Source organism: Dreissena polymorpha, chromosome 1 (assembly GCF_020536995.1).
Source record: "Dreissena polymorpha isolate Duluth1 chromosome 1, UMN_Dpol_1.0, whole genome shotgun sequence".
Classification (NCBI taxonomy): domain Eukaryota; kingdom Metazoa; phylum Mollusca; class Bivalvia; order Myida; family Dreissenidae; genus Dreissena; species Dreissena polymorpha.
Window position 1 is genome coordinate 57865313 of NC_068355.1, and position 26590 is coordinate 57891902.

The 26590-nt window shown below is 34.1% G+C and overlaps 1 protein-coding gene across 17 annotated transcripts in view; it reads left to right on the forward strand.

Annotated features, from left to right (window-relative positions):
* Positions 1-13644: 13644 nt before the first annotated feature.
* LOC127881995 (uncharacterized) overlaps positions 13645-26590 on the forward strand; it is a 318763-nt gene continuing 305817 nt past the window's right edge. For 16 of the 17 annotated variants that reach the window (XM_052430449.1, XM_052430457.1, XM_052430343.1 and 13 more), the window contains exon 1: positions 13646-14209. In XM_052430449.1, coding sequence (XP_052286409.1) covers positions 13872-14209 — 338 coding nt within the window. In that variant the 5' untranslated portion in view covers positions 13646-13871. Of the gene's footprint in view, positions 14210-26590 lie in introns of all 17 variants that reach the window. The other variant, XM_052430466.1, reaches the window with a different exon arrangement.

Here is a 26590-nt window from a genome sequence, read left to right on the forward strand (position 1 = left end):
TTACCGGACTTAACTGTACACTTCGAAACACGGGTTAAGTAAGTCAACGTGTATTGTGGGTCGAACACTATTCTTAATACAGCTGTTATTACAATTCATAAATGGTCCATTTGCTGAAGGGCGAGTATAAGGCTAATGGACGCATTTTTTTTTCTGTTTTATAACTGGTTATCATTTTTTTAAACCACATAAACACCAATGCTTATTTTTTTGAAGATTACACTGCAAGTTAGGCAAGTGATTTCAGTATTTAACAATGCTCAATGTTTACATTGAAAGTCTCATTGCACGCAACTTCAGGCTGGGATTATAGACCTGTGATGCTCACTAAAATAACTTCTTGAGGCCCGGGAATAGTTTATTATGAGACATTAATCTATCGATGACTACAAGAAGACGAGACTTGGCAAAACATTAAATAATCTAAAAATTTGTGAAATTAACATTAATAACATGCAAGAGTAAAATGACATTGGTCACCTTTACACCCATGTATTCTGGAATGCCTTACTGAATAAGGTTAATTACTGAAATTTTAAGAAAAGCATATTTCTAAAACATCATTACAGAAGAAAACACTTTGTTTACATAAAACGAAAAAACAAGTGTTATTTTGTCCGAATTATGTTGCCTTCCAGAAGTAGTTACACACTTGGTAGTGTGGCTCACACATGAGGTAGAATGGCCGTGGTAACTACTTGGGAGGCAAAACAACTAGGGGAAAGGAAACTACTTGGGAGCAAAACAACCTGATACTGTACAGAATTTAATTTTGTTTGAACATGTTGATTTTTGTAAACCACAATCATTTGCTTGTGAATTAAGTTTCTGTAATTATAAACCTGTTAATGAGTTAAAGAGTTTATATTTGTTTTAAAATATACATTCATATGTCTTTTTTCCAGGTCCACTGAAGCGTGTGAAGAAACTGTATTTTGATGATGAAACACTTCCAGTGCCACGTTCTACGCACTATTGGAGACAGATTTAATGTAGAAAAACTACACAAATATCTGAATAATGTTATGAAAAAGATGGATGAAATCCACCCATTACAGTTACCAGAAGCTCCTGTAGTTAGTCACCTAATTCCAGTTTAGTTCTCTGAGATTCTTGTGATGGTGAATGTTGAGGAACTCTGTGAAATCCTAGTGTTTTAATTGACACAAGATTACATGCAAATTCAGAAGACACTAAGTATGCAGAATTCCGAACAGATACAGTAAAAAAAATATTTAATAATGTGTAATTTGGTGACAAATTATAGTCAGTTATATACATGTATATGTATGTGTGTAGCAGAAGATTTTGTAAGGACTTAAAGGAGAAGTACTTTTTGGTATTTCAGGGATAATTTTCTCCAGTTCTCCATAAAAGCTTATGTTTGGATACTCATTAGGAGTGCCTCGTAACGTTGTTTCTAGTGAGTACCCACATAATGTTTTAGGATTAGAAATAATACAAAGTATCCCAGACCTATCAACAAACACTCCTCCTTAACATTAGTCCTCTGTTTGTGTATGATATATATATATATATATCTCATGATATGACAGCAATATCTTGCAGACACCACAGCAAGCAAAGTTTCAATGTGAAAATTGTTTTGAAATATAATTTGAAAGAAGTCAAATTATCATTGTCTGAACTAGTTTATTTTAAATATGTAGAACAATTGTAGGACAATTGTAGACTTTGGTTCTAGACCTGTTCTATATGTGTTCTTATTCCCCACTAGAATGTTTGTAGAACTTACTGGTTCTTAAAGAGTTCTAAATGTGTTCTAGAACTACAGTTTAGAACATTTTTAGAAATTTCTTGAACTTATTTTGTTCTAGAAATGTTCTAAAAATGTTCTTGTATATTATTGGAACAGTTTCAGAACTAAGCCTTGTTCCACAAATGTCTGGAATTATTCTAGAAAACAGTTCTGGAACAATTCCAGAACATAAGTTCTAGAACGTGAATATGGAACATTCTAGAACTGTTCTTGATGTTCTAGAACAGTTCCAGAACCGTTCCAATTTCTAGAACAAATCTTCGCAGGGGTAGTTACCACTCAGAGCCAAAGTGGACACTGCTATGTGCAAACAACATAAAACCAAAACAGCTTGCGAGTTACTCACAGTCTGTTCAGGTTTTATGCTAACGTATGGAGATAAAGCCTTAAAAACGTGAATCTTAAATAACAGAGGTTTTAAATTAAATATAACTTTCAGTTTCTAAGGCACTATAAATGCGTGAAAATACGTACATGTATCTAAGTGGTAAAGGGTTTAAGTGCAATTTTATTGTGCTTTAAGTATATTTTCAAATGCATTAACGCACTCGTTTGCAAAACATGATGATAAAAAAAAATACTCAAGTGTATTCATAATTCAAGTTTTTTAAGTGCATCAAAAACAGTATCAAATGTATACAGTTCCTAATTAGTAACACTAGGCCTTATATGGTCTACTTTTGGTAGAAATAATGCATTTTGTATAATACAAACAACATACATTACTTAATCAATATACATGTAGCTTCCCATACAGTTCAATACAGTGTTCAATTACATGTAACTACACAATGCAAAGTTGGAATATGACATCAATCTGGGAATAATCTTTCAATATTGTATAATATGTTGTTATAATTTAAAAGTGAAATAGACACTTGCATATAAAAACGGATTTTACATCAAAACTAATTGTTAAATTTGATTTTGTACATACTAAAAAATGAAACATTTATAAATGCAGTCAAAATGATAAAATATGCAATTACTATTAATAATAAAGTAAGAGAAAAGCGGATTGGTACTAAAAAACGAATGGATATTACAATAATACATTCTGAATATGTAATAAACAGTTTTGTCTGAGGAAATCACCAATTTTTTTCATATCAATGTACATGTTTCTGGCATAGTTTTGTGCAACTCTAAATAATATTCTATGCAGTGAAGTAAATTTTTCATTTTAAGAGCATTAATTGGTGAAATTGGCACAGTAAAATTGATATAAAACTTCCATCTAAGTCAAATTTAGTTTTAGATTTCTCTTAGAAAATTCTAGAAAACCAGCCCAGGTACCCACACAATTTAAAAGTATTAATTATGTTTATGGGATAACCATTAAAATGTGTTCCTTTGTAAAAAAACTTATTTTTATGTACTGTTGAAACACTGAAATCTAAGTATGATCTCCGATACTGGAAATTTTAATCATTAAAGTTTTTTTCACACAAAGTGATTATCATTTCAACATTTATGAGTGTCCTGATGATGCATGTAATTAAAACTTGAATACTACAGAAAGAAAGCACTATAAAGCTGTTCTACTTTAAGAGATGTTAATATTTATATTATATTTAATCATTCTATAAGCACATATATATTAACAATATTATCAGAAAAAAATCAAATTATAGAGCTACATTTATGAGTAAAAACAGCAAATCCAGTTGCATACAGCTGTTTATTGTTATTGTAACGATTTTCAAAATACATTTAGTGTGATAATAGCATTACTTAAACAATAAATTGCAAAGATTTTAAACATCAATGTCATGTTTTTACCAAGCATTTAGTGACTTCTTGCAATGGATAAAGAAGGACCGATATTGATACAGTTGCAATATTGTATAATATTTTCCATTTTTTACCTAAATTAGTTGAACTAGTGTAACATATATGAATGCATTAAGAAAGTCATCAAAATCAGAACTGATTAGTACCCAACATAAACATTAAGAATACACTAAAAACACCATGCTATTGACCTGGTTGCTAGAAAACCATAAACATGTGATAAGCTGAAATCTGTCAAACTTTTTATAGTTATTAAATACTCCAGTAAACATGACCTTGTCTTTCGCATTAAAATTCATCTTTTTGAGACTTTTTTCACAAAACGTGACCAGTAAACATCTGGTATTTCTTATTAAATTTAAAGTAAATTAATTTTGGATTGATCAAATGTGAAAGGTCAAGCAACTGTATTATGTTTAAGGATTGGTACATAGCATGTACTTAATGGAAAGATGTTGCCCAATTCTATCAGGGACATATACATACCTGTTTGTATAGTCCTTGTCTTTATTATATACTTTAAATTGCATGTAAAATGTATGTAATAGTGAATAAAAACCGACAAGTACTTTAAACATAGTTGTGAATAAATTATTTTATGGTTAAAATGGATCTAATTGGCATCTCTCAGTCATTTAACCAGCCATACAATTACGACAATAACTTTTTTGGTTCCCTGAAAACAAGACACTGCTGTAGCCAAAATGATTAACCAAATATAAGCGCAAGCATGTGGAATTGTTTTGAATGTATGAGCACATTTCATTGTCCATGCCGTTCCTGTTTTTTGCAATGTCACCGTTGTTATAATAACACAAGGCACTTGCAGGTTTACCGTTGCGCCCTGCTCTACCGATTTCTTGCATGTACTTTTTAAGAGTCGTAGGTAGTTGCATATGAATAACTCTTGCAATTGAAGGCGCGTTTAGACCCATACCTAAGGCAACTGTTGCAAGCACTAAACAAACTTTGGGATTGTTCTTTCTAAGCTCATAAATAATGTGAGCTTTCATTATGTCCGTGTAGTCTTAGTGAAATTGTGCTACAATTCAATCTTCTGGTTGTGTACTGGATTCAGGACAATATTCACGTTTTCCTAGTTCATGGAAAAGTAGTTGAAAGAAATAGCATGGATATTCCAAATTATCACAGTACATTATGGTGACTAGAAACTCACTATGTTGGTATTTTAATTCAGGCAGCACTTCATGCATTATCATATCAGACTTTTCATATTTGTGAATATTTGGCATTCTTTCTTTTTTCCCCAAAAAATATGTGTGTGTCGTGTTCTTGAATTGCAGACTTTTAATAAGATTTTCTATAGCATTTGGTGTTGCTGTCGCTGTAAGTGCCAAGTGAGGTATTTTGGGAAACTAACATGTCAGGTCTCCAAGTCTGTTGAACAATTTGATCTGAACCACTGTAAAAACAAGACACATTACAAATATGATGTTTTTCTGGCGTAATTCCAGCAATCAATATTTAAATTATTTTATAACACGATTTTTGAATGAACTGGAAAATGCAATCATAAAATACAACTTTGTTCATTCTTTAAACTAGGAATGTGTCCATAGTTACTCAGAAATCTGTGAACAATAAACCCTCATATATATTTATGAATAATCACTAGGTGTCGAATTAGCAAATTGCTTATTTTCAACACAATACATTCATAACAATCGTGGTAAAGATCGCGAAAACATCTTATTACCTGAAAAATAATGCTTTTTCCTGAGCCAGTCAGAAGAACTGCGATAGTAGCTTTCAAATCATATAGACTCTTTAGGGCTATCAATTCGTAGTCGCTAAAACAAAACTCTATCTTCAGCTTGCTCATCGCATATTCTAGATCAGACTTGAAATCCATTTTAACTCTGAAATGTAAAACAATACCATGCAATAAACCATTTGCCGTAAAAGCCAAATAATAATTTATTGTGTAATTATATATAATTCAATTGCTTGTTTTTGCATAACAAAGTATTAAGACAATTAATTGGAATAATAATAATGCGTTTACTCTCTATGTATTGCATCACTACTTTTATGCGTAGTATATCGCCTTATAACACAGGCGGATCACGCGTTGGGTGTATCAAAGCCAAGATAGCTGGTAATGAGGTACGAGTCCACTCTTTACGGAGACTCTGGAGATGAACATAGTGTAACGATTGGTGCCTATCATATAATCAAAGCGCTGAAGGCACTGAATTTGCTTGCTGTTGTATATTAATCTTAGACGCAACTCAGTTTTCAAAATTATGTTGTAGCTTTTTATGTCGCAAGTTTGAAATGACCACAACCCATTCAAATTTATAAAGAGTATGTCTTAAAGCACAGGTTGAGATGTGTTGTTTTTCAAATCATTGATACAGCTAATCAGTGACCAGGCTTATCTTATTTAACATGCATTAAGCCCCGTTTTCCCTGAAAGCAGCCAATATGTACAGATTTCAATGATAAACAGTAGACTGGCCAACGTTGGGCCATCCTTAAAAAATTGTTTGTTTGGCATAACCCGACCCAGGTAAATTTGGGTGTGTAGGTAGGTAGGGATTTTTTTTTTTTTTTTTTTTTTTTTTTTCTGACATTGAACTCCGAAATATACCAAAATGAAAGGTAATTATCAAATAAAGCTCCAAGTCTTCTGCCTCTGGTAAAGATTTTTCTGCACCGTCCATATCACCGCACGTGTATTCGTAAGTCTATTTTTTCTATAAAGAACTTCTTAAATATAATATAATCGACGAAAAATACTTTATCTGAAAACGACAGTCCCAAAAATTGTACGCATTTTGCACATGAAATAAAATGTGCATATCGTTTGACTACAGAAAATGAAAACAAGAAACCTAGCAAATACGTAATTAATATACTATTTGGTTGACATATTACTTTACAATAGCATAGTTTGTGAGTAAAAAAACAACAAACTAATTATAACATTTTAATTTCAATCAAGAACAGAAAGGTGCAACATCTTTGACATGTAACTAATTATTTAATTATCATCCTTTAATTCAGATCAATAGTCGGTAAAATTTGTAAAGTGATCAGCTTAAAAATAATTTATTGAGTGTTACGCTTCTTTTCATTTGCTTATTTTTTATACAACTTTTGCCATCGGTCGATATATTGTAGGCAGACGACAATATCAACTGTGTATTCCATTATCTGCGCATAAATGACACAATGCTACCTGATAGCAAACTCGATGTTGATTGGCCAGCTACCATATGCGCTTCAAATTGTTCATGGAAACAAACAGAAAAATAGTTTTGAAAAACACCTGGATTAAAATGGCAAATGTTTTCAAAGAAATTAAACGAGATTTAAGCATATTCGCAAATTATATTTTTCTTGAGCCAAATTCGCTATTCTTTCGCAAATGGCGAACGACAGCGCAAGCCCTGTAATAGCGAGCATTTATCCCAATAATAACACGTTCGCAATGCTCGCGCTGCCGTTTGCCATTTTAGTCATTTGCGAAAATATTGAGAATTTGGCACAAGAACAGTCTAAATTGCGAAAATCTAGTAAAATTTCGTTGAAAACATCCGCCATTTTAATCCGGACTGTTTTTCTATATTTGTCTCTTTGTTTCAATGAAAGTGTTTGCAATTCGAACAGTTAACGAAACCCGGTCTGTACCCGTTTAGACATTGCTTGACCTTATTGTTAATGAAGTGCAAATGGTAGCTGGCCTATCAGCATTGAGCTCGCTTACACCTGACATGACGTCGTCGAATGAAACGTGAGAACGGGTGGAGCTATCGGATAATATTGGGTCATTCATGCGCAGATGTTGTATAATTTGAATACACATTTAATATCGCCGTCTGCCTCCAAAATAGCGACCGGTCGGAAAGACGTATAAAAGAGATAAGCGAATGAAACAAAAACATGACAATACCCGTCAATTAATATTTCTAAGCTGACCACTTTTTATATTTCCACCGAATATTTACCGATCTGAATTAAAGAGTGCTAATTAAATAATTAGTTATATGGCGATAATATTACACATCTCTGCCGATTGCCGAATTGAATTGAACGGTGATCAGTAATTGATTTGTTTTTTTACTCCCAAACTATCCTGAACGACAGCAGCGTATTTTAATTAAAGGGATACGAGAAAAAACAAGAGCGGTTTAATTGTATTTAAAGTCTAATTAATCGGATATGCATATGTTAAATAAAAAGGCGACTCAAAGTTATACCGGTACGCGTTTTGTTCATTGCTATTCTAGATATCCTTGAAAGAGCATTCAATTAAATGACGCAAATAACCGAAAATGATAAAAAGCCGAAAGGAAAAATTTAGCGGAAAGAATTTTCAGCGAGCAAAAAAAAATTCAGTCGGGCCGATTTTAGTGGGTCGGTCGGGTTATGCCAAACAAAAGAATTTTTAAGGATGGCCTTGTCTTACAAGCTGTTATATACTTTTGAATACATACACACTATGTAGTGTACCAATAGGGACTATAAACAGGCAGATGCGGTGGTTAGAGCAGACACTCATAGCCTAGCATTCGTTGTCTCCTTAATTTTTCTGCAGTTATCTACACAGGCAGTCACGGGTTACGGTTCCTAGCGTACTTAACGCAGACTGACTTGCACAATTGCCTCTACATTATTTGTGAGCTTAAAACGCCCACAAATAAAAATGGTTTAATTAAACCAGAATTTCTCTCATCAGAGAGATGGACTTTCATTTTTGCAGAATAAACATTCACATATTCTTAAGGAATTTAGTTATTTTAAACTATATGTGACTTAATTGGTTTCAAAAAATTTTGTACTGTTTAGATTTAGTACCATACAGTGCCTTCTAATCATATAACTTCTGAACTGGTTTTAACATATATGAACTCAAATATTACTGGTTATTAAATAAGTTCATCATCTTTAACATATGGTCAATATTTTCATGGATGGTTTATACATTTGCAGGCTCTGTATTTTTGTTATTCACTTACAAAATACAGTTAAAATTAGTACAATTTTGATTAAGGTAGTATTTACAGGCTGGATGCATCATGCATATGTTTGTATGGGTTTTGTATTTTGTTTGATCATTGATATTTTAAACACATAACAAAAAGTATGCCATTGTGACAAGCCAGTATTTGCATCTATGGTTGTACTATATTTATGTAAGGCTTGTTGAAAAGCATGGTCTCTGGTTGTCATTATATGGTTTGCAACCTTGTGAATACTGACTGTCACATTTTTGTCCAGTCTTATTAAAACTTGCTCATAATATTTGTTCAAACAATATTTTGGCTGAGGTTCCATATTGCTTTTGTTCCAACAAAAAACATGTCAAACGTGATATGGCAGTTTTCCTTTATATGTGTTCAGTTAATTAATGTTAACATTCTTAAAATCACATTTTTGCCAAATCAGCATTAAACTTGATCAGAACTTTTATTATAATAACATGTCAACCAAGTGAAAAACAGGCACTGGTTAAACGGAAAAGCATAAAGCCACATTTATGACAGAAGCAAATGAAACTGTTCAAAACAGTTCACTTCCTTCGGGTCTCAGGTGAGCGACCCAGTGCCTTCGTCTTGTTAACTTATAGATGCCAAATGTATCATCCAATATTGATGAAATTCTAGACAAATAACAAATCTGGGTCTCATCCGTGCAAAAACAAGGTTACCAGATCAAATCTTTAAACACATTTGGTACTACTCTAAAAGCCATATTAAATAATCAATCCAGATGGAATTTGATCATAATGTTTATCTTGAAAATATCTGGGTCATGTTTTAATCTGCGAACCATGCAGTGAGTTAACAAATTTGGTTAGTATATCAATTCATAGAAAAAAAAAGTTACTTCAATAGTGGTCACATTTATCTTTCAATCTTGATGAAGGATAGTCAAAATGTTAATCTTAACATGTTCTTGGATGAGTATGAACCTGGGTAACATACATAAAATAACTAGGTCACCGGGTCGAATCTTATGAACTTGATTGCATGTGTTGGTATTAAAAATCACAAAACATAGCAGAAGTGTTTTTTGATTGACGTTTGTGTACATGCAATGTTTTTTCTTGGTTCTTTGTATGAAACAGAATAATAAAGTAGCCTTATTAAGGAACCTGTTTGTTGCAGTCATTTACTGTATTATATGAAATGAAATGGCAGGCAATGTATATTTATACAATACATAGTTTGCACAAGTTTGAATTTAGATCCAAAAACAAGGTCACCAGGTCAAATATTGGAAAAAACCTTGCATCCTCTCTAATAGATAGTTATGCATCTTTTGAAACATAGTAAAAATATATATTCTGTACAATATTAAGGTCGAGTTAATATTGATCATATGTGTCTTAAAACTAGGTTACCAGGTACAATGTCATTTAAACAGTGGTACCAGTCTAGAGACCAGATTTATTACTCAGTCTTGACAAAACTTGATCTTAATGTGTATCTTGACAATATTTAGACCATGTCCGAATCTAGATCACATACGTCTGTGAAATTGGTTACCAGGTTAAATTTGGTGAAACTAGTATGGTAACTTAATAATCGCTGATGCCCTAGAATATCTAAAAAAACTTTATCAAGTGAATAATATCTAAAAATAAATATATCAAGTGGACCCCCTATTAATGAAATCAAAAGTATATAGCATTCAACTTGAAAATACAAATACATTACAGCTTAGTTTCTTAACAAGATATTCAAAAATCCTATTATTCAATGATACATATATCTATTTGTGTGGCTGTTATTGCAATTGTAATTTCTATTTATTATCGTTGTCAATCGCACCGTCATGACCTTCATTACTGCAATGAAACCAGATTATTTTACAACTATATTCTGTAGCAGGTAGGTTATGTACAAAGTTTTCTGAACCTACTGTCCTGTACAAAGTTGACTAGTTGTGCGAAGACTGTAATGTTATTCACACACATAAATTCCTGTCAATGAAATTGCATTACAATTTTCACCACAAATATGTTAAATGGTAAATGCAGTGTGTTTTATTCATCAAAACATAAAACAAGCATAATAGTATGTTTACCGGTAAACATGAATGTGAGCAAAAAATATTGCAGTCATGTTTCAGGCAATATTTTGACGATATAATTGAATTTGTAAGAATTACTAAGTGTGTTCTATTTTAGTAAAGGGATCAGTGTGCCCAGTGTGTCATACAAATCAACCCAAAGCTTTGGTACACATGTACAATAATATTAACTGCTTTTTGTACTAAAATTTGGCAACCTTTATCTGTATATCATATGTAAGGGCAAAGTACAAATAGTTTAATCACCCCATGTTCTATAAATGGAAAACCATTTGATAAAGTCTGATACTATTTATATTATCTTACATTCACTTCACCTTTATAAATGATCTCGTGGTAAAACGACCTGACATGGATAAACAGGTTAACTGTTAGAACATCCACAGGACATTTTGGGTTATTGTCCTCATAATCGTAGAAACATATTAGTTCAGATTGTTGACGTTAAATATTTATCTCAAACTAAGATAACTTCAATATTGTATTGAATTTATCAGCTTAGTATAAAAAGTCTTTGTACTGTGATTAACACATACAAGAAAAGCATAGCATGTGTGCAACTGCAAATGAAATCACCCTAAATAAATGAACATGTAGAATACAATTAACCCTTTACCAAATAGATATGTATTTTGACGCATGTGTAGTCCCTCAGAAAGAAATTTAATTTAAATCAAACCATTCTAATTGGATTCAAAATTTAAAGGCTTCATGTTCAATGGAGCCCTTGGTAAAAAAAAATTGACCATTCCCCTAGAATCACATTTTGTGTATGGATTTATTTAGCAAAATAACTACTTCTGTTAAACCACAATGTCTACAGCGTTGATATTTTGTATGTGAAATCCAAATGTGTTCCACTAAAAAGACTGTTCTAGATATTTTCCCCAGGTTTCTGAAGTGGAAATGCTTCATTGTCACATAATTGATATAGACCTACATACATGTAGTTGAATTATTTTTAAAATCATCTCTACAAGCCAAGTGAGAGGTGTAATATTTGGCATGTAACATCATATAGTGTTCCTGTACTTAGTTTGATTAAATCATTACTTAGGGTTCAAATTGACCATGTCTGTAGTTGTTTACACTGAAATATTTCATAATGTACATGTATATCGTAGCATAACAACTTAACCCTTTTGTAACATAACGCACACAAAACGCACATTTGGGGCATTGGTGGATTTATATAATGATCGAAATTTGTACCACATTTCATACAATCTTAAATAGGCAGCCATCTGGATCAACAAATCATTAGCCTCGGGTTATAATTATCGGACACGAATATTTGCTTACCGTATGTGTCAATCTTCGGTCATTTCCGTATGTATTCGTTAGGTGTCCGTTGCATACGTATATTTAGGTTGCAGACACGTGACTTAACAAACGGCCAATCAGAATTGTACATGTAGACACGTGACGTTACACAGCCAATCAGAATTGTACACATAACAATTATCAAAGCTTTCGTTGTTTATATCTATATTTATGGACAGTCTTACTTAAACGGCCGAACATACAAGTCGCATTATTGCTGGCTTTCGCGGGATGGGCCCATTGCGGGCTTCGCATGTATCTTGTATTTGACAAACATTTTGGAAATGTTGTGTTGTGTTAATAAGCGGAAATAAAACGCAAAGAAAACAGAAATGAACTTTGGTTGTTACTGTGTGTTCTCCACGAACGATACGTAATTGTAATTACGTGACACTTTGCATGCTGGGAAATTTGTCATCTGCTAAAATGTCGTCTGCAGAATTTCTAAAATTAGCATTTTCTTCGATTTTGTTCAAAGAATACTATCAGAATAGCAAACAGTTTGAATACTGATGAGACGCCACATTCTGTGGCGTCTCATCTGGATCCAACCTGTTTGCAAAGTCCTTCAAAATTCGGTTCCAGCAGTGAAAGAGTTAACATACACAAAGCACACACATTTAATGTGGTATGTGATGTCAGATATTTTTTTTGGTCCTTGATAAAAAACTGTTCAACACATGCCCCTGGGGTAAAATTTGGCCATGCCCCATTACACAGGTGAGCGATCAATGCCATTCTTTTCCCTCTTGTTTCAAAAAATAAATAAATATAACGATGTTCCTTTTTAAATGTCTGCTTGAAAAGAGAGAATATGTATTGCTTAAATAATTTTTATGGTTAGTGAAAAATGATGTTGTTATACCCCTTTAAGCAACTGTAATCCTTTAGTTCTTAAACAATTTAAACAGCTTTATGGAAAACAAATTAATGTTCTTTGGTTGAACAAGTTTCTATGATGTTTTAAAACTTATCAATATTCCGCACAAAATTTTAAATAGCTCAGGAAATGAGATACATGTATATGCATCTTTTGACGATTTAAAAACCTAAAAATTATTCAGCGTTGAAACGCGAAACGATTGAATAATTTGGAGAGTTCTTTATTCATATTTTGTGTTTATGTTGGTTTGTATTGTGCTGTATTGTGCTGTTTTGTACTGTTTGGGCAATCGGTCACTTGCCTTAAATAAAGGACCAACTAATTGTTTATAATGAGAATTCAATACTGCTCCAGCAGCTGGAGTTTCACTTCTTTATATTCTGTTGTTGTCGTTAAAATTTGTTAAACTACAAGGATTGCTTATATAAAGTATAAAATACGCATCCTATGTATGCTTGGTAGGATAGCTCAGGTGGCTAATTCGTTTTTACTTCAGGATTCTGGTGGTCACTGGTTCGAGCCCTGCTGCGTGCTACTTTTTTGTTCCTTTTTTAAATTTTATTTTTGATTTTTTATTGGAGCTTTTAAAATTTAATTTTTACATTTATCAATATAAAGCATTTAATGACAAACTTCAAAATATGCCAAAAAGCTGTGAAAAGGCCCCTTTAAGTCAGTTTAAATTAGCAGTTTATGCAACGCACTTCTTACAATATCATTCCAGTAGGTTTAAAGTAAAGTAACACTCACTGTACATGTTGTCACGTGACAGTTTACATCATGACGAAGTGAGGCTTATCACTAGCCCCACAAAACTGTGCCGCAAAGAGCTTTTCAGATTAAACGTTAAACAATGTTTTACAAGTTCACATGCAATTTTCTGAGTCATGTTAAAAGAGTTAAATGTTGTTCAAATGTAAATAGTATATAATATATATGTATGTATATTATGTTCTATACTGATGCAGGTTTGTTTGTAATTATAGTGTCAGAAAGTGACTTTGTTAAAACCAGTTAATTTATAAAATGGCAACAAGTTCTCAGTCTTCAGTTGAGCTGGATTCGCATGAAGTGAAGGACTATATTTGTAATGCCTGTGAAGACAAGAATACTGTTGAGACCAGTGCTGATTTCTATTATAAACAGTGTGAACGGTTTTATTGTGGAGGCTGTATTGATCCACATGGTAAAGCCTTGGCTAAACATACTACATTTGGAAGGGAAGAAATAGATAAATGGCCAGTTTCAAAAAAGGTGGTGGATTTTCTACAAACTTGTGATGTTCATAAGGACCATAAAATTGACCAATTCTGCAACCTGCACAAACAGCTGTGCTGCCCTCAGTGTGTATCTGATCAACACAGGTATGTAACTCTTCAGTTGTTTAGTTATTATTACAAAATGATTAAAAAAATATTATTTACAAAAAGTTAGGCTTTTAAACCTATACTCATCACGATGTAAATCCAAAGAAAGAGTCGTTAATTCAAAGTTCATGTTCATTTTCAAACCCACTAACGGGTCTTTAAATTAAGAATTATTATATACGCCTATATAGGGAGATATATTTAAATGTTGAAACTCATCATTTCAAACAGCGAAAAAAATGTCAGAAGTATTGATGACTTAAACATTTTTCTGTGAAATGATGTTTTTATGCCCCCTTTCGAAGAAGAGGGTGTATATTGCTTTGCACATGTCGGGTCACTAGGTCAAAGGTCACGGTGACCTGAAATAGTAAAATAGTTTTTGGATGATAACTTAAGAACGCATACGCAGCCAACAGGGCGAACTCTGAACAATATAACTGAAGCAACTGGTCTGTAATCCTAAATCTATAATTATCAGTCCAATGAAACATCATCATTTGAGTAAAATAAAGTGGATCAGTAAAAATATCATCAGAATATGAGATTTTTTTGTATATTTGGTATATTAAATATTGTGTTAATGTTTAATTTCAAGTTAAAAGATTATGAAGAGTCAAAATTATGTCCAGCTCGGACATTGAAATCTTACTTGTCATTAACCAAGTATCTTGGAAAAGATGTTGAATTTTTCATTTTGTATTTTACTTATCAGTCAGTTTCTTCTAATACATTAGAAAGATGGCTTAAACAGGTTTTATTTATGGCAGGTATTAATTTTAACACATGTAGGCATCAGTTTCGGCAGCTGCCATGGTTGGATGTAAAACTTATGAGATTTTCATAACTGCAGATTGGTCTACTGCTAAGAAGTTCTATTTACCAGGTATGGGTGATGACATTAATCAACAAAATAGTACATTATTTAGTGAAGCTGTATTGTCTTGCAGACATTCATTTTCTGTTCTGGTTGGATACCTAAGTAATATCTTATTATTTTCAGATACTTAATTTATAACTGGTATTTATATTGCTCCAGAACTTTCTAAGTGGAGATCAGTATTACATTATTCATGGCCAGGTTACTTGTATTATGGTTGTTTGTTATAAAGGATTGAAACTGCGTTTTTATATCAGACCTTATATGCTATATTATTATAGATAATATGGATGTAATATTGATATATATGTGGTAATACTTGCATATGGTATATATGTTTACATTATTATGTAGACATTCATTAAATTATGCATTATGACGCATACATTTGATAAAACTGAGTAATTGTCTGTTCTATTTATGTTGTCGTCTTTAAATATGCTTGTATATTGAAGGCTGGAGGCCTTATGAAAATAATGGACCCCGGCCCATCCAAGCACTTGTGTGATGGATGGGGTATTATTGAAAATAAGGCTGGAGGCCGAAAATATACAAGCACCCACACTTGAATGGAAGAATTATGTTCTTATGTGCCCACCCTTTGTTGATTAAGAACCATATTGAATGTTTGAGTAGTTTACGACAACATAAAATCTGACTTTAGCCTATGAGTTTCCTTGTGCAAGGTGCAGTATTTATATAGCTGTGGTCACGTGTGAATTCGTCACAAAATTTCATTTTGTACTTTTGAGTAGCGAAATAGACTAGTCACTGGAGTGATATGCTGGTATATTTTCGGCCTCCGGCCTTATTTCCAATAATGCCCTCCATCCCCATCCATCACACAAGTGCTTGGATGGGGGGTCCATTTTAGAGCATGGTTAATGTTATGTATTACTGTTTCCCCTAAAATATCATAACTTCAAGGAAAATTTGCGATTTTAAACATTTTTTTTCTATTTTGTAAATTAACCAAAGCATGAAAAGGCCCCTTTAAAACATGGCCACTAGGACGCGGGGCATTTTTAATAATATGGCCATATATGGCTATAGTAAAACCTTGTTAACACTCTACTCTTAACTCAAGAGGCCACTTTTATTGTCCGAATTCATGAAAATTAGTCAGAAAAATAGTACCAATGATATCTTGGAAGAGTTTAAAAATGATTCCCATTGGTTATAAAACATGGCCCCCAGAGGGCGGAGCATTTTTTCTTATATGGCTATTGTAAAACCTTGTTTACACTCTAAAGATCACATGTAATGTCTATCAATCATGAAAACAAAAAATGTGTCCAAATGTTATTTTGAACGAGTCTAAAAATTGTTAAAGTTGGTTGCAAAACATGGCCGCCAGGGGGCGGGGCATTTTTTATTATATAGCTAAATATAGCTTTAGTAAAACCTTGTTAACAATCTTGAAGCCACATTTAATGTCCAATCTTCATGAAACTTAGTCACAAGATTTATCCCAATGATATCTTGGATGAGTTCAAAAAATGATTACGGTTGGTTGAAAAACATAGTCCCCAGGAAGCAGGGCATATGGCCTTTTATTGCTAAAGTAAAATCTTGTCAACACTCTAGAGGCCACCTTTATTGTCTGATCATCATGAATATTAGCCAGAAGATTTGTCTCAATGATATCTTGGACCAGTTTGAAAATGGTTCCAGTTCGTTGAAAAACATGACCATCACGGGGCGGATCATTTTTTCATTATATGGCTATGTATGGCTATAGTAAAACCTAGTTAACACGCTTGAAGCCAGATTTACTGTCCGTTCTTCATGAAACTTGGTCAGGTGATTGGTTTAAGGGTCCTATGCCTTGTTATAAAGAGAAATGTAGGTGATTGGTTTAAGAGCCATATGTATTGTCAAAAATGGTAGTGCAGGTGATTGGTTTAAGAGCCCTATGGATGTAGTGTAGGTGATTGTCTTAATGGCCCTATGAATTATTAAAAAGAGTAGTTCATGTGATATGTTTAAGAGTCTTATGGCTTGTTATACAGAGTAGTGCATGTGATTTGTTTAAGAGCCCTATGTACTGTTATAAAGAGTAGAGCAGATGATTGCCTTAAGGACCCTATGAATTGTTAGAAAGACTAGTACATGCGATTGATTTAAGGGCCGTATGTATTGTTATAAAAAGTATTGCAGATGATTGCCTTAAGGACCCTATGAATTGTTAGAAAGACTAGTACATGCGATTGATTTAAGGGCCATATGTATTGTTATAAAGAGTAGTGCAGATGATTGCCTTAAGGACACTACGAATTGTTAGAAAGACGAGTACATGCGATTGATTTAAGGGCCCTATCGATTGTTATAAAGAGTAGAGCAGGTGGTTACTTTAAGGCTCCTATTGATTGTGTATATTGTTTTACTTGACGTCTGTCTGTAAACCAGTCTGAATGTCGGTAGACCAGTTTGTTTCCGATCAATAACTTGTCAATCAATTGACCGATTGGTTTGATACTTCACATGTGCTGTGGGTTCGACAGTATTTGACCTTTATTGAAATTGGGATCACTATGTCAAAGGTCAAGGTCACTATAACACTAAGTGTGAAAATCGTTTCAGATCAATAACTCGTCAACAAATTTACTGATTGGCTTGATACTTCACATGTGCATTGGCCTTGGACATTAGATGACCCCTAGCAATATTGGGTTCACTAGGTCAAAGGTCAAGTTCACTATGATACAAAGAGTGAAAATGGTTACCGATCAATAGCTTATCAATTATTAGCTCTACTGGCCGAAGGCCTGAAGAACTTATGTCATGGAAGGGTTTTTGTCATTTTCATCCTTTTCAAACTTGTTCAGTGTCTTTATATTAATGAGGACTCGAACCCTGTTGAAAATGGGTTACATCAAAGTTAAAAGTCCATAATTATCTCCCCTTGAGTTTGAGGAAATTGTGAAATAAGGCTTGTTTGCGCAATAAAGTCCACAGTTTTCATCCAATTATTTCCCAACTTGCACAGTGTCTTTATCTGAATGATGAGTCAAACCCTATTGAAAATGAGCAATATCGGAGTTATCGGAGTCCAGAATTATCTCCGCTTGAATTGGAGAAAAAAAAAGAAAATTCAGTTTTTTAGCTCCACTGGCCAAAAGCCAGCGGGGCTTATGTCATGGTCCTGTGTCCGTCGTGTGTGCGTGCGTGCGTCCGTGCGTGCGTGCGTGCGTTAACTTTTTCTTTAAACATCTTCTTCTCCTAAACTACTGGTCCAATTCTGATGAAATTTTTCAGGAATGTTCCTGTGGTGAACCTCTTTCAAATTTGTTCAAATTATGACCCTGGGGTCAAATTTGACTTTGCCCCTGGGGGTAAAAAAATTGAAAATTTGCTTATATAAGGCCTATTTTGTGCAAACTTTATAAATCTTCTTGTCAAGAACCATTGGGGCTAGGGCTCCCAAACTTGGTATGTAGTGACATCTTATAGTCCTCTAACAAGTTTGTTCAAATTATGCCCCTGGGGTCAATATTTACCCTGCCCCGGGGGGTCAAAAAATTGAAAATTTGCTTATATAAGGCCTATTTTATGCAAACTTTAAAAATCTTCTTGTCAATAACCGTGTGGCGTAGGGCTACCAAATTTGGTATGTAGTGACATCTTATAGTCCTCTACCAAGTTTGTTCAAATTATGCCCCTGGGGTCAAATTTGACCCTGCCCCGGGGGGTTAAAAAATTGAAAATTTGCTATATAAGGCCTATTTTGTGCAAACATTAAAAATCTTCTTGTCCATAACCATTGGGCCTAGGGCTACCAAATTTGCTATGTAGTGACATCTTATAGTTTTCTACCAAGTTTGTTCAAACTATGCCCCTGGGGTCAAATTTGAACCTGCCCCAGTGGGTTAAAATTGAAAATTTGCTTACATAAGGCCTATTTTGTGCAAACTTTAAAAATCTTCTTGTCCATAACCATTGGGCCTAGGGCTACCAAATTTTCTATGTAGTGACATCTTATAGTCTTCTACCAAGTTTGTTCAAATTATGCCCCTGGGGTCACATTTGACCCTGCCTGGGGTGGGGGGGGGGGGTAAAAAAATTGAACATTTGCTTATATAAGGCCTATTTTGTGAAAACTTTAAAAAATCTTCTTGTCCATAACCATTGGGCCAAGGGCTACCAAATTTGGTATGAAGTGACATCTTATTGTCCTTTACCAAGTTTGTTCAAATTAAGCCCCTGGGGTCAAATTTGACCCTGCCCCGGGGGGTCAAAAAATTGAAAATTTGCTTATATAAGGCCTATTTTGTGAAAACTTTAAAAATCTTCTTGTTCATAACCATTGGGCCTAGGGCTACCAAATTTGGTATGTAGTGACATCTAATAGTCCTCTACCAAGTTTGTTCAAATTATGCCCCTCGGGTCAAATTTGACCCCGCCCTGGGGGGTCAAAAAATCAAAAATTTGCTTTAATATAAGTTCTATTTTGTGCAAACTTTAAAAATCTTCTTGTCCATAACCGTATGGCATAGGGCTATCAAATTTGGTATGTAATGACATCTTATAGTCCTCTACCAAGTTTGTTCAAATTAAGCCCCTGGGATCAAATTTGACCGTTCCCCAGGGGTCACAAAATTGAACATATGCTTATATTGGGCCCATTTTGTGCAAACTATAAAAATCTTCTTGTCCATAACCATTGGGCCTATTTCTATCAAATTTGGTAGGTAGTGACATCTAATAGTTCTCTACTTAGTTTTTAGCTCCACTGGCCAAAGGCCAGCGGGGCTTATGTCATGGTCCTGTGTCCGTCGTGTGTGCGTGCGTCCGTGTGTGCGTGCGTGCGTTAATTTTTTCTTTAAACATCTTCTTCTCCTAAACTACTGGTCTAATTCTGATGAAATTTTTCAGGAATGTTCCTGTGGTGAACCTCTTTCAAATTTGTTCAAATTATGCCCCTGGGGTCAAATTTGACTTTGCCCCTGGGGGTAAAAAAATTGAAAATTTGCTTATATAAGGCCTATTTTGTGCAAACTTTATAAATCTTCTTGTCAAGAACCATTGGGCCTAGGGCTACCAAACTTGGTATGTAGTGACATATTATAGTCCTCTACCAAGTTTGTTCAAATTATGCCCCTGGGGTGAAATTTTACCCTGCCCCGGGGGGTCAAAAAATTGAAAATGTGCTTATATAAGGCCTTTTTGTGCAAACTTTAAAAATCTTCTTGTCCATAACGGTATGGCGTAGGGCTACCAAATTTGGTATGTAGTGACATCTTATAGTCTTCTACCAAGTTTGTTCAAATTATGCCCCTGGGGTCAAATTTGACCCTGCCCCAGGGGGTTAAAAAATTGAAAATTTGCTATATAAGGCCTATTTTGTGCAAACATTAAAAATCTTCTTGTCCATAACCATTGGGCCTAGGGCTACCAAATTTGCTATGTAGTGACATCTTATAGTTTTCTACCAAGTTTTTTCAAACTATTCCCCTGGGGTCAAATTTGAACCTTCCCCGGGGCATTAAAAAATTGAAAATTCGTTATATAAGGCCTATTTTGTGCAAACTTTAAAAATCTTCTTGTCCATAACCATTTGGCCTAGGGCTACCAAATTTTCTATGTAGTGACATCTTATAGTCCTCTACCAAGTTTGTTCAAATTATGCCTCTGGGGTCAAATTTGACCCTGCCCCGGGGGGGGGGGGGGGGTTAAAAAATAGAAAATTTGCTTATGTAAGGCCTACTTTGTGCAAACTTTAAAAATCTTTTTAACCATTATCATTGGGCCTAGGGCTACTAAATTTGCTATGTAGTGACATCTTATAGTCTTCTACCAAGTTTGTTCAAATTATGCCCCTGGGGTCAAATTTGACCCTGCCCCGGGTGGTCAAAAAATTGAACATTTGCTTATATAAGGCCTATTTTGTGAAAACTTTAAAAATCTTCTTGTCCATAACCATTGGGCCTAGGGCTACCAAATTTGGTATGTAGTGACATCTAATAGTCCTCTACCAAGTTTGTTCAAATTATGCACCTGGGGTCAAATTTGACCCCGCCCTGGGGGGTCAAAAAATCGAAAATTTGCTTATATAAGTCCTTTTTTGTGCAAACTTTAAAAATCTTCTAGTCCATAACTGTATGGCATAGGGCTACCAAATTTGGTATGTAATGACATCTTATAGTCCTCTACCAAGTTTGTTCAAATTAAGCCCCTGGGATCAAATTTGACCGTTCCCCAGGGGTCACAAAATTGAACATATGCTTATATTGGGCCCATTTTGTGCAAACTATAAAAATCTTCTTGTCCATAACAATTGGGCCTATTATTATCAAATTTGGTAGGTAGTGACATCTTATAGTTCTCTACTTAGTTTTTTCAAATTATGTCCCTGGGAACAAATTTGACCTTGCCTCAGGGGTCACAAAATGAACATGTGCTTAAAGAAGGCCTATTTTGTATAATATTTAAAAATCTTGTTGTTCCTAACTGTATTTCTCAGGGCTATCAAATTGGGTATGTTGTGACATCTTATAGTTCTCTACCAAGTTTGTTCAAATTAAGCCCCTGGGATCAAATTTGACGGTTCCCAAGGGGTCACAAAATTGAACATATGCGTATATTGGGCCTATTTTGTACAAACTTTAAAAATCTTCTTTTCCATTACCATTGGGGCTATTTGTACCAAACTTGGTATGTATTAAAATCTTAAAGTTGTCTACCAAGTTTTTTTCAAATTATGCCCCTGGGGTCAAATTTGACGCTGCCCCGGGGTCAAAAGAATGAACATATGCTTAAATAAGGCCTATTTTGTGCAATCTAAAAATCTTCTTGTTAATAATTATAGAGCCTAGGGCTACTAAATTTGTTATGTAGTGACACAATTCCCAAAATGAATCTTAAATTTTATTTTTTTATTAATGATTAAAAACAAGCACTTCTGGACCTGTTCTTTAAGACACACTATTTATAAATCTGAATGGGTTGTTTTCATTTTAAACTTAAAAATAAAAAGCTATAACATAATTTTTAAAACTGAGTTGCGTCTGAAGTACAACTGCGAACACCTTAAGTGCCTTCAGCGCTTTGATTACGCATGTGCATAATCGGTGGTCGTAAGCGCGGGAAAGGTTTTGCGGGATACAACAGCCGACATTTTGTGAAGCGGACGGTTCCAAAATTCAACAAGAAAATGGCAATGAAGAGGAAAGCGGAAGATGTGAATTTAACTGGGTACATTTCAAACGTTAGCCCCGTGAAGCTTTCTTCTAACAAAAAAAACAAGGTTAGTGAAATCCATGTTCGTGCAATTATCTACATTAGTCATTAAGTCTGATCTACACACGCGCGAACAATGGAAAATTTCCTTGAGGATAATTCTTTGTCACTAATTGTAATGTATCTGTGACCATTTGTGTGTGTGAACAATTCGAGTCATAATTACGTGTGTAACAATATGCAAACATTTTATGTCGCCGGATAATGTTAAGGCTCCTTTGTGCAAAACGATGTGGGCTTATTCGGCCAAAAACAATAGACCAGTTCATGTGTGACGTCACGCGCACCTGCGTGTTTACATGTGGTTAATTTGGAAGGCAAAAGAAAGACAATCAGTGGGGAGAAATAGAGCGTGTTCAGTTTTTATGTAAACTAATATATTAAGATTTTTATTTTTCAACATTCCAACAAGTTGTTCTACGTTACTGTAACAAATGAGATAGAAAACAATCAATAAATAGATCAATTTCAAACATACAACATATAAAAATTAAGCATAATGGTATTTGTCTCGGAAAACAGACACGTTGACACTTTAAATGAACATTTTCAGCCTCGTTCTGAAATAAGACGAGTCATGTTATTTCTAAAAATAGCAACAGCTGTAGCATTGTGAAACTGGTCTATTAGACACATAGAGCAGAAACATAGCAGTCAGATATAAGTAGGTAAAGGGTTGATTAACCATTAATTGATGGCACATTTCACACTTAAGCTGTAAACTTTTTGATATATACCTAATCAGCAATCACCAATCAAATAAAGATCAAATACTAATAATCTTTATATTCATGATTATTTACCACACATTGATGTTGTCTTTTAAAAAGATGTCGAACATGTTACAGATTTGGTGGCATTATTTTGTTTTGTAAAGAAAAGAGTTGTTCAGTCTGGTAATATGTACAAGTTTACCAGACGACGGTTCTGTAATATATTTGTGACTGTCCTGTAATATATTTGTAACTTTCGGAAAGACTGCAATATCCATAAGCATCCTTATCTTCACATCATTAAAGCAACGATCAACAAAATAAAAAATTGGAGTACCGAAATGGTAATCATTGCTCTTCTGTATTAGAAACAGCAATTTTGATACACACAAATGCCAATCACACACCTTGTGTTGCTGATGTTAAAATAGTCTCGGAGCTATTCATATAGTTTTTGTATTTTTTAGATTCTTCACTGCACAGTTGCAAACAGAGAAAACGGAAATCCAAAAGGTTGTGTGCTTCTGCCTCGAAAAACATGAGACGTTCAAAGGGGAGAAATTATGGACAAGCCATTTCAGATAATTAATGCGAAAGTCCAACCTGATGGACAAGGAACTACTACTATCAAATGTTTCAAAGAGGCAACTCTGTTGTCGTCAAACTAGGGTTTCAGAAGACCTACAAGAAACATTTAGACTTTGAGGCACGCCAAGAAGTCAGCCGATTGGGAAATATTGAAGAATACCAAATGGTAATATTGCCTTTATATTTTTATTCTCTCCTTAAAAAAAATTGGTGGAGCATATAGTTACCGCTTTGTGCTTACATTTGTGTCTCTGTCTATCTGTGTACAACTCTTGCCCTGGCTATTTTTCTGCAACTTGTGCCTGGAAGTCGATGAAACTTCATGGGAAGCTTCACTACCAAATAGAAATACAAATATTATCATCAGGTTCTTGGTTGAATGAATGAATGATTTTATTTGGTAAACATATGAACATTACATAGTTACTACATAATGCAGACAATATAAAATATATTATCACAGCAATATACATAGCAAACCATGGAATGCACACACAATACCAAGGATAACACAAAAAAGAGAAAAATGATTTTCACTTATTTCCATTGTGGTCCTTGTTATTGGTGGCAGTAACCATGAAACAGTCATGTATTAGATTTTAATAATGTATATGTATCAAATATGTACTATTTAATAAAGTATATTACTGATTAAGAATGAATAAATATAATCACATGTTCATTATTATCACAGAAGTTGCATAAGAAAGTTACACACTGCATAGGTAGTTAATAAACACACTTTGTAGCATACTATAAGTTAAAGAATAATTATGAGATCCTTGCATCTTATTGATCATAAGACTTAAAAATGTATCACAGTATTTTAACAGAACATAAAATTCATAATAAAAATTATACTATAAAAAGCTATAAAGACTCTAAAAACTGTTTCTTGATGGCACCCTTGAAATTGTTAGGTTTAGGTACATCCCTGATGTTTTGAGGAAGATTGTTCCATAAGCAGATACCATTATATGTAAATGTTTTAGAACCAAAACTTCCTACTCTTGGTTTGGAAAAACGACCAGAGTCTTCAAATGTAAAATTTTCAGCAAAATGATCAGATTCTGGCTGAGCTACCATATTAGACCTAGTACAACGATTTTGTACGCCAGACACTGGCTTAAAATTCTCACCCATATACTCTGGTGCAAGGCCATTTTTAATCTTATGTACATGACAAAGTATGATCTGTTCTACTCTTTTTGAAACAGGCAGCCAACCTAAATGTGAAAACTGTTCTTGACCAACATGTGATCTGTTATCCATATTCAGAACAAACCTAATCATCTTGTTTTGTGCAGTTTGAAGCCTATTTTTAAGTGACTGAATAAGACCAGGGTACCAAAAAGAGCAGGCATAGTCAAAGTGGCACTGTATAAGAGACATGACAAGGAGTTTTCTGGTGTGCAATGTTAAGAACTTACTATTTCTGTATAGGAACTTTAACCTTGAGTTTGCCTTTGTAATAATTGATCTAGCAATGGTTTTACCAGACAGGAACTGGTCCAATACAGCACCTAGGTACTTAACAGAACTTGATGGAGTAATTGACACATCATTGCAAGAGACATTTAACTGAGAATTTGACCTTAGTTTGGGCTTTGAGCCAAACAATATAGATTCTGTTTTACCAAGATGTAGGGAAAGTTTATTGTCCACTAACCACTCACTTATAAGTACGAGATCGCTAGAAAGAATGGATTCAATTTCTGAAATGTGTTTACCAGCTACCAGGATGCCAGTATCATCAGCATAAAGTAAAATTTTATTTTTATTTATTAATTTTTTATTTTAGTTGACAAAGTTTCAGAATTTTCACATCGCTATGGCCTTTTGAAATTTTCATTAATTGTAGATAGAGTGCAATTTTTGTGCAGGGCCTCCGCTGTCGGTTGCTTAATTCACCAATTGAATTTGTTTAAGAAATGGCAAATAAAAATGAGTTTGGCAAACGAACAAAGATCTTGGATGTATACTTGGCTATGTTTTTGTCTTTCTGTCCGTCCGTCCGGAGCCACATGTTGGAAGTGGTTTTGATAGATTTCATTGAAACTTGGTATGACTATAGATATATATATATATGGAAAACAGGATGATGCAAGCCAAATGGCATTGTACACCATCTGTTAATAACCAAGTTATGGCCCTTTTAACAAACACAATTTAGAACTTGCACAATGCTTAACATACACACTTTCCTGTTATTCTGCACCCATGAAGAAACGCACTTTCTTCAGCGGGCATATCAAATTGAACAAATTTGCTTGTTTATTCCAGGTGACGGTGCACATCAAAGTTGTTTCCCTTCCAGAAACGCATTCAGAGGTTAATACACAGTACGATGGTAATTTGACATTAAATACCACTAGTTCAACGACAGTCACATGTGCTACTCCATTGCCAACAGTGGTTAACATTGAACGGGAAGTTGTCAACAAAAGTTCAGTCCTTGCTGATTTGGAAAATGTCCAAGTGAAAAAAACACTTATTTGCAAAAAGTGTTCCGAAAGTGTACAGGAAGTTAACTTTGCTGATCCAACTCTCCTTTGCCCATCGTGTTTGTATAAGCAAAAAACAACCAGCATCTCAGTAGATATTCAAATTTCGACAAATATGGAGGGAAATGAGCAGAAGCTGACCATAAAATCAAAGGTTCTTGAAGAATTTGTCAACATGATTGAAAAGCAGGAGCTGTTGAAAGACATAGATGCACTTGGAGACTTTCTACTCTTGAATGGTCCATTCCTATTTGTCTTTGATGGACATGGAAATGTTTCGAAGATAAAGCATCCAGAAGTTTTATAATGCATTTATACAAGCATAACATTTCCATCAATTTTTTATTAAAAGGGCCATTTACAAGATAATAGAACTTTGGTATGTGAACAGATTGTATGTACTGTCATGGATTGGTTTCAGGTCTCTGTGAGGAACTTGAAAGTCTGCCAGTGA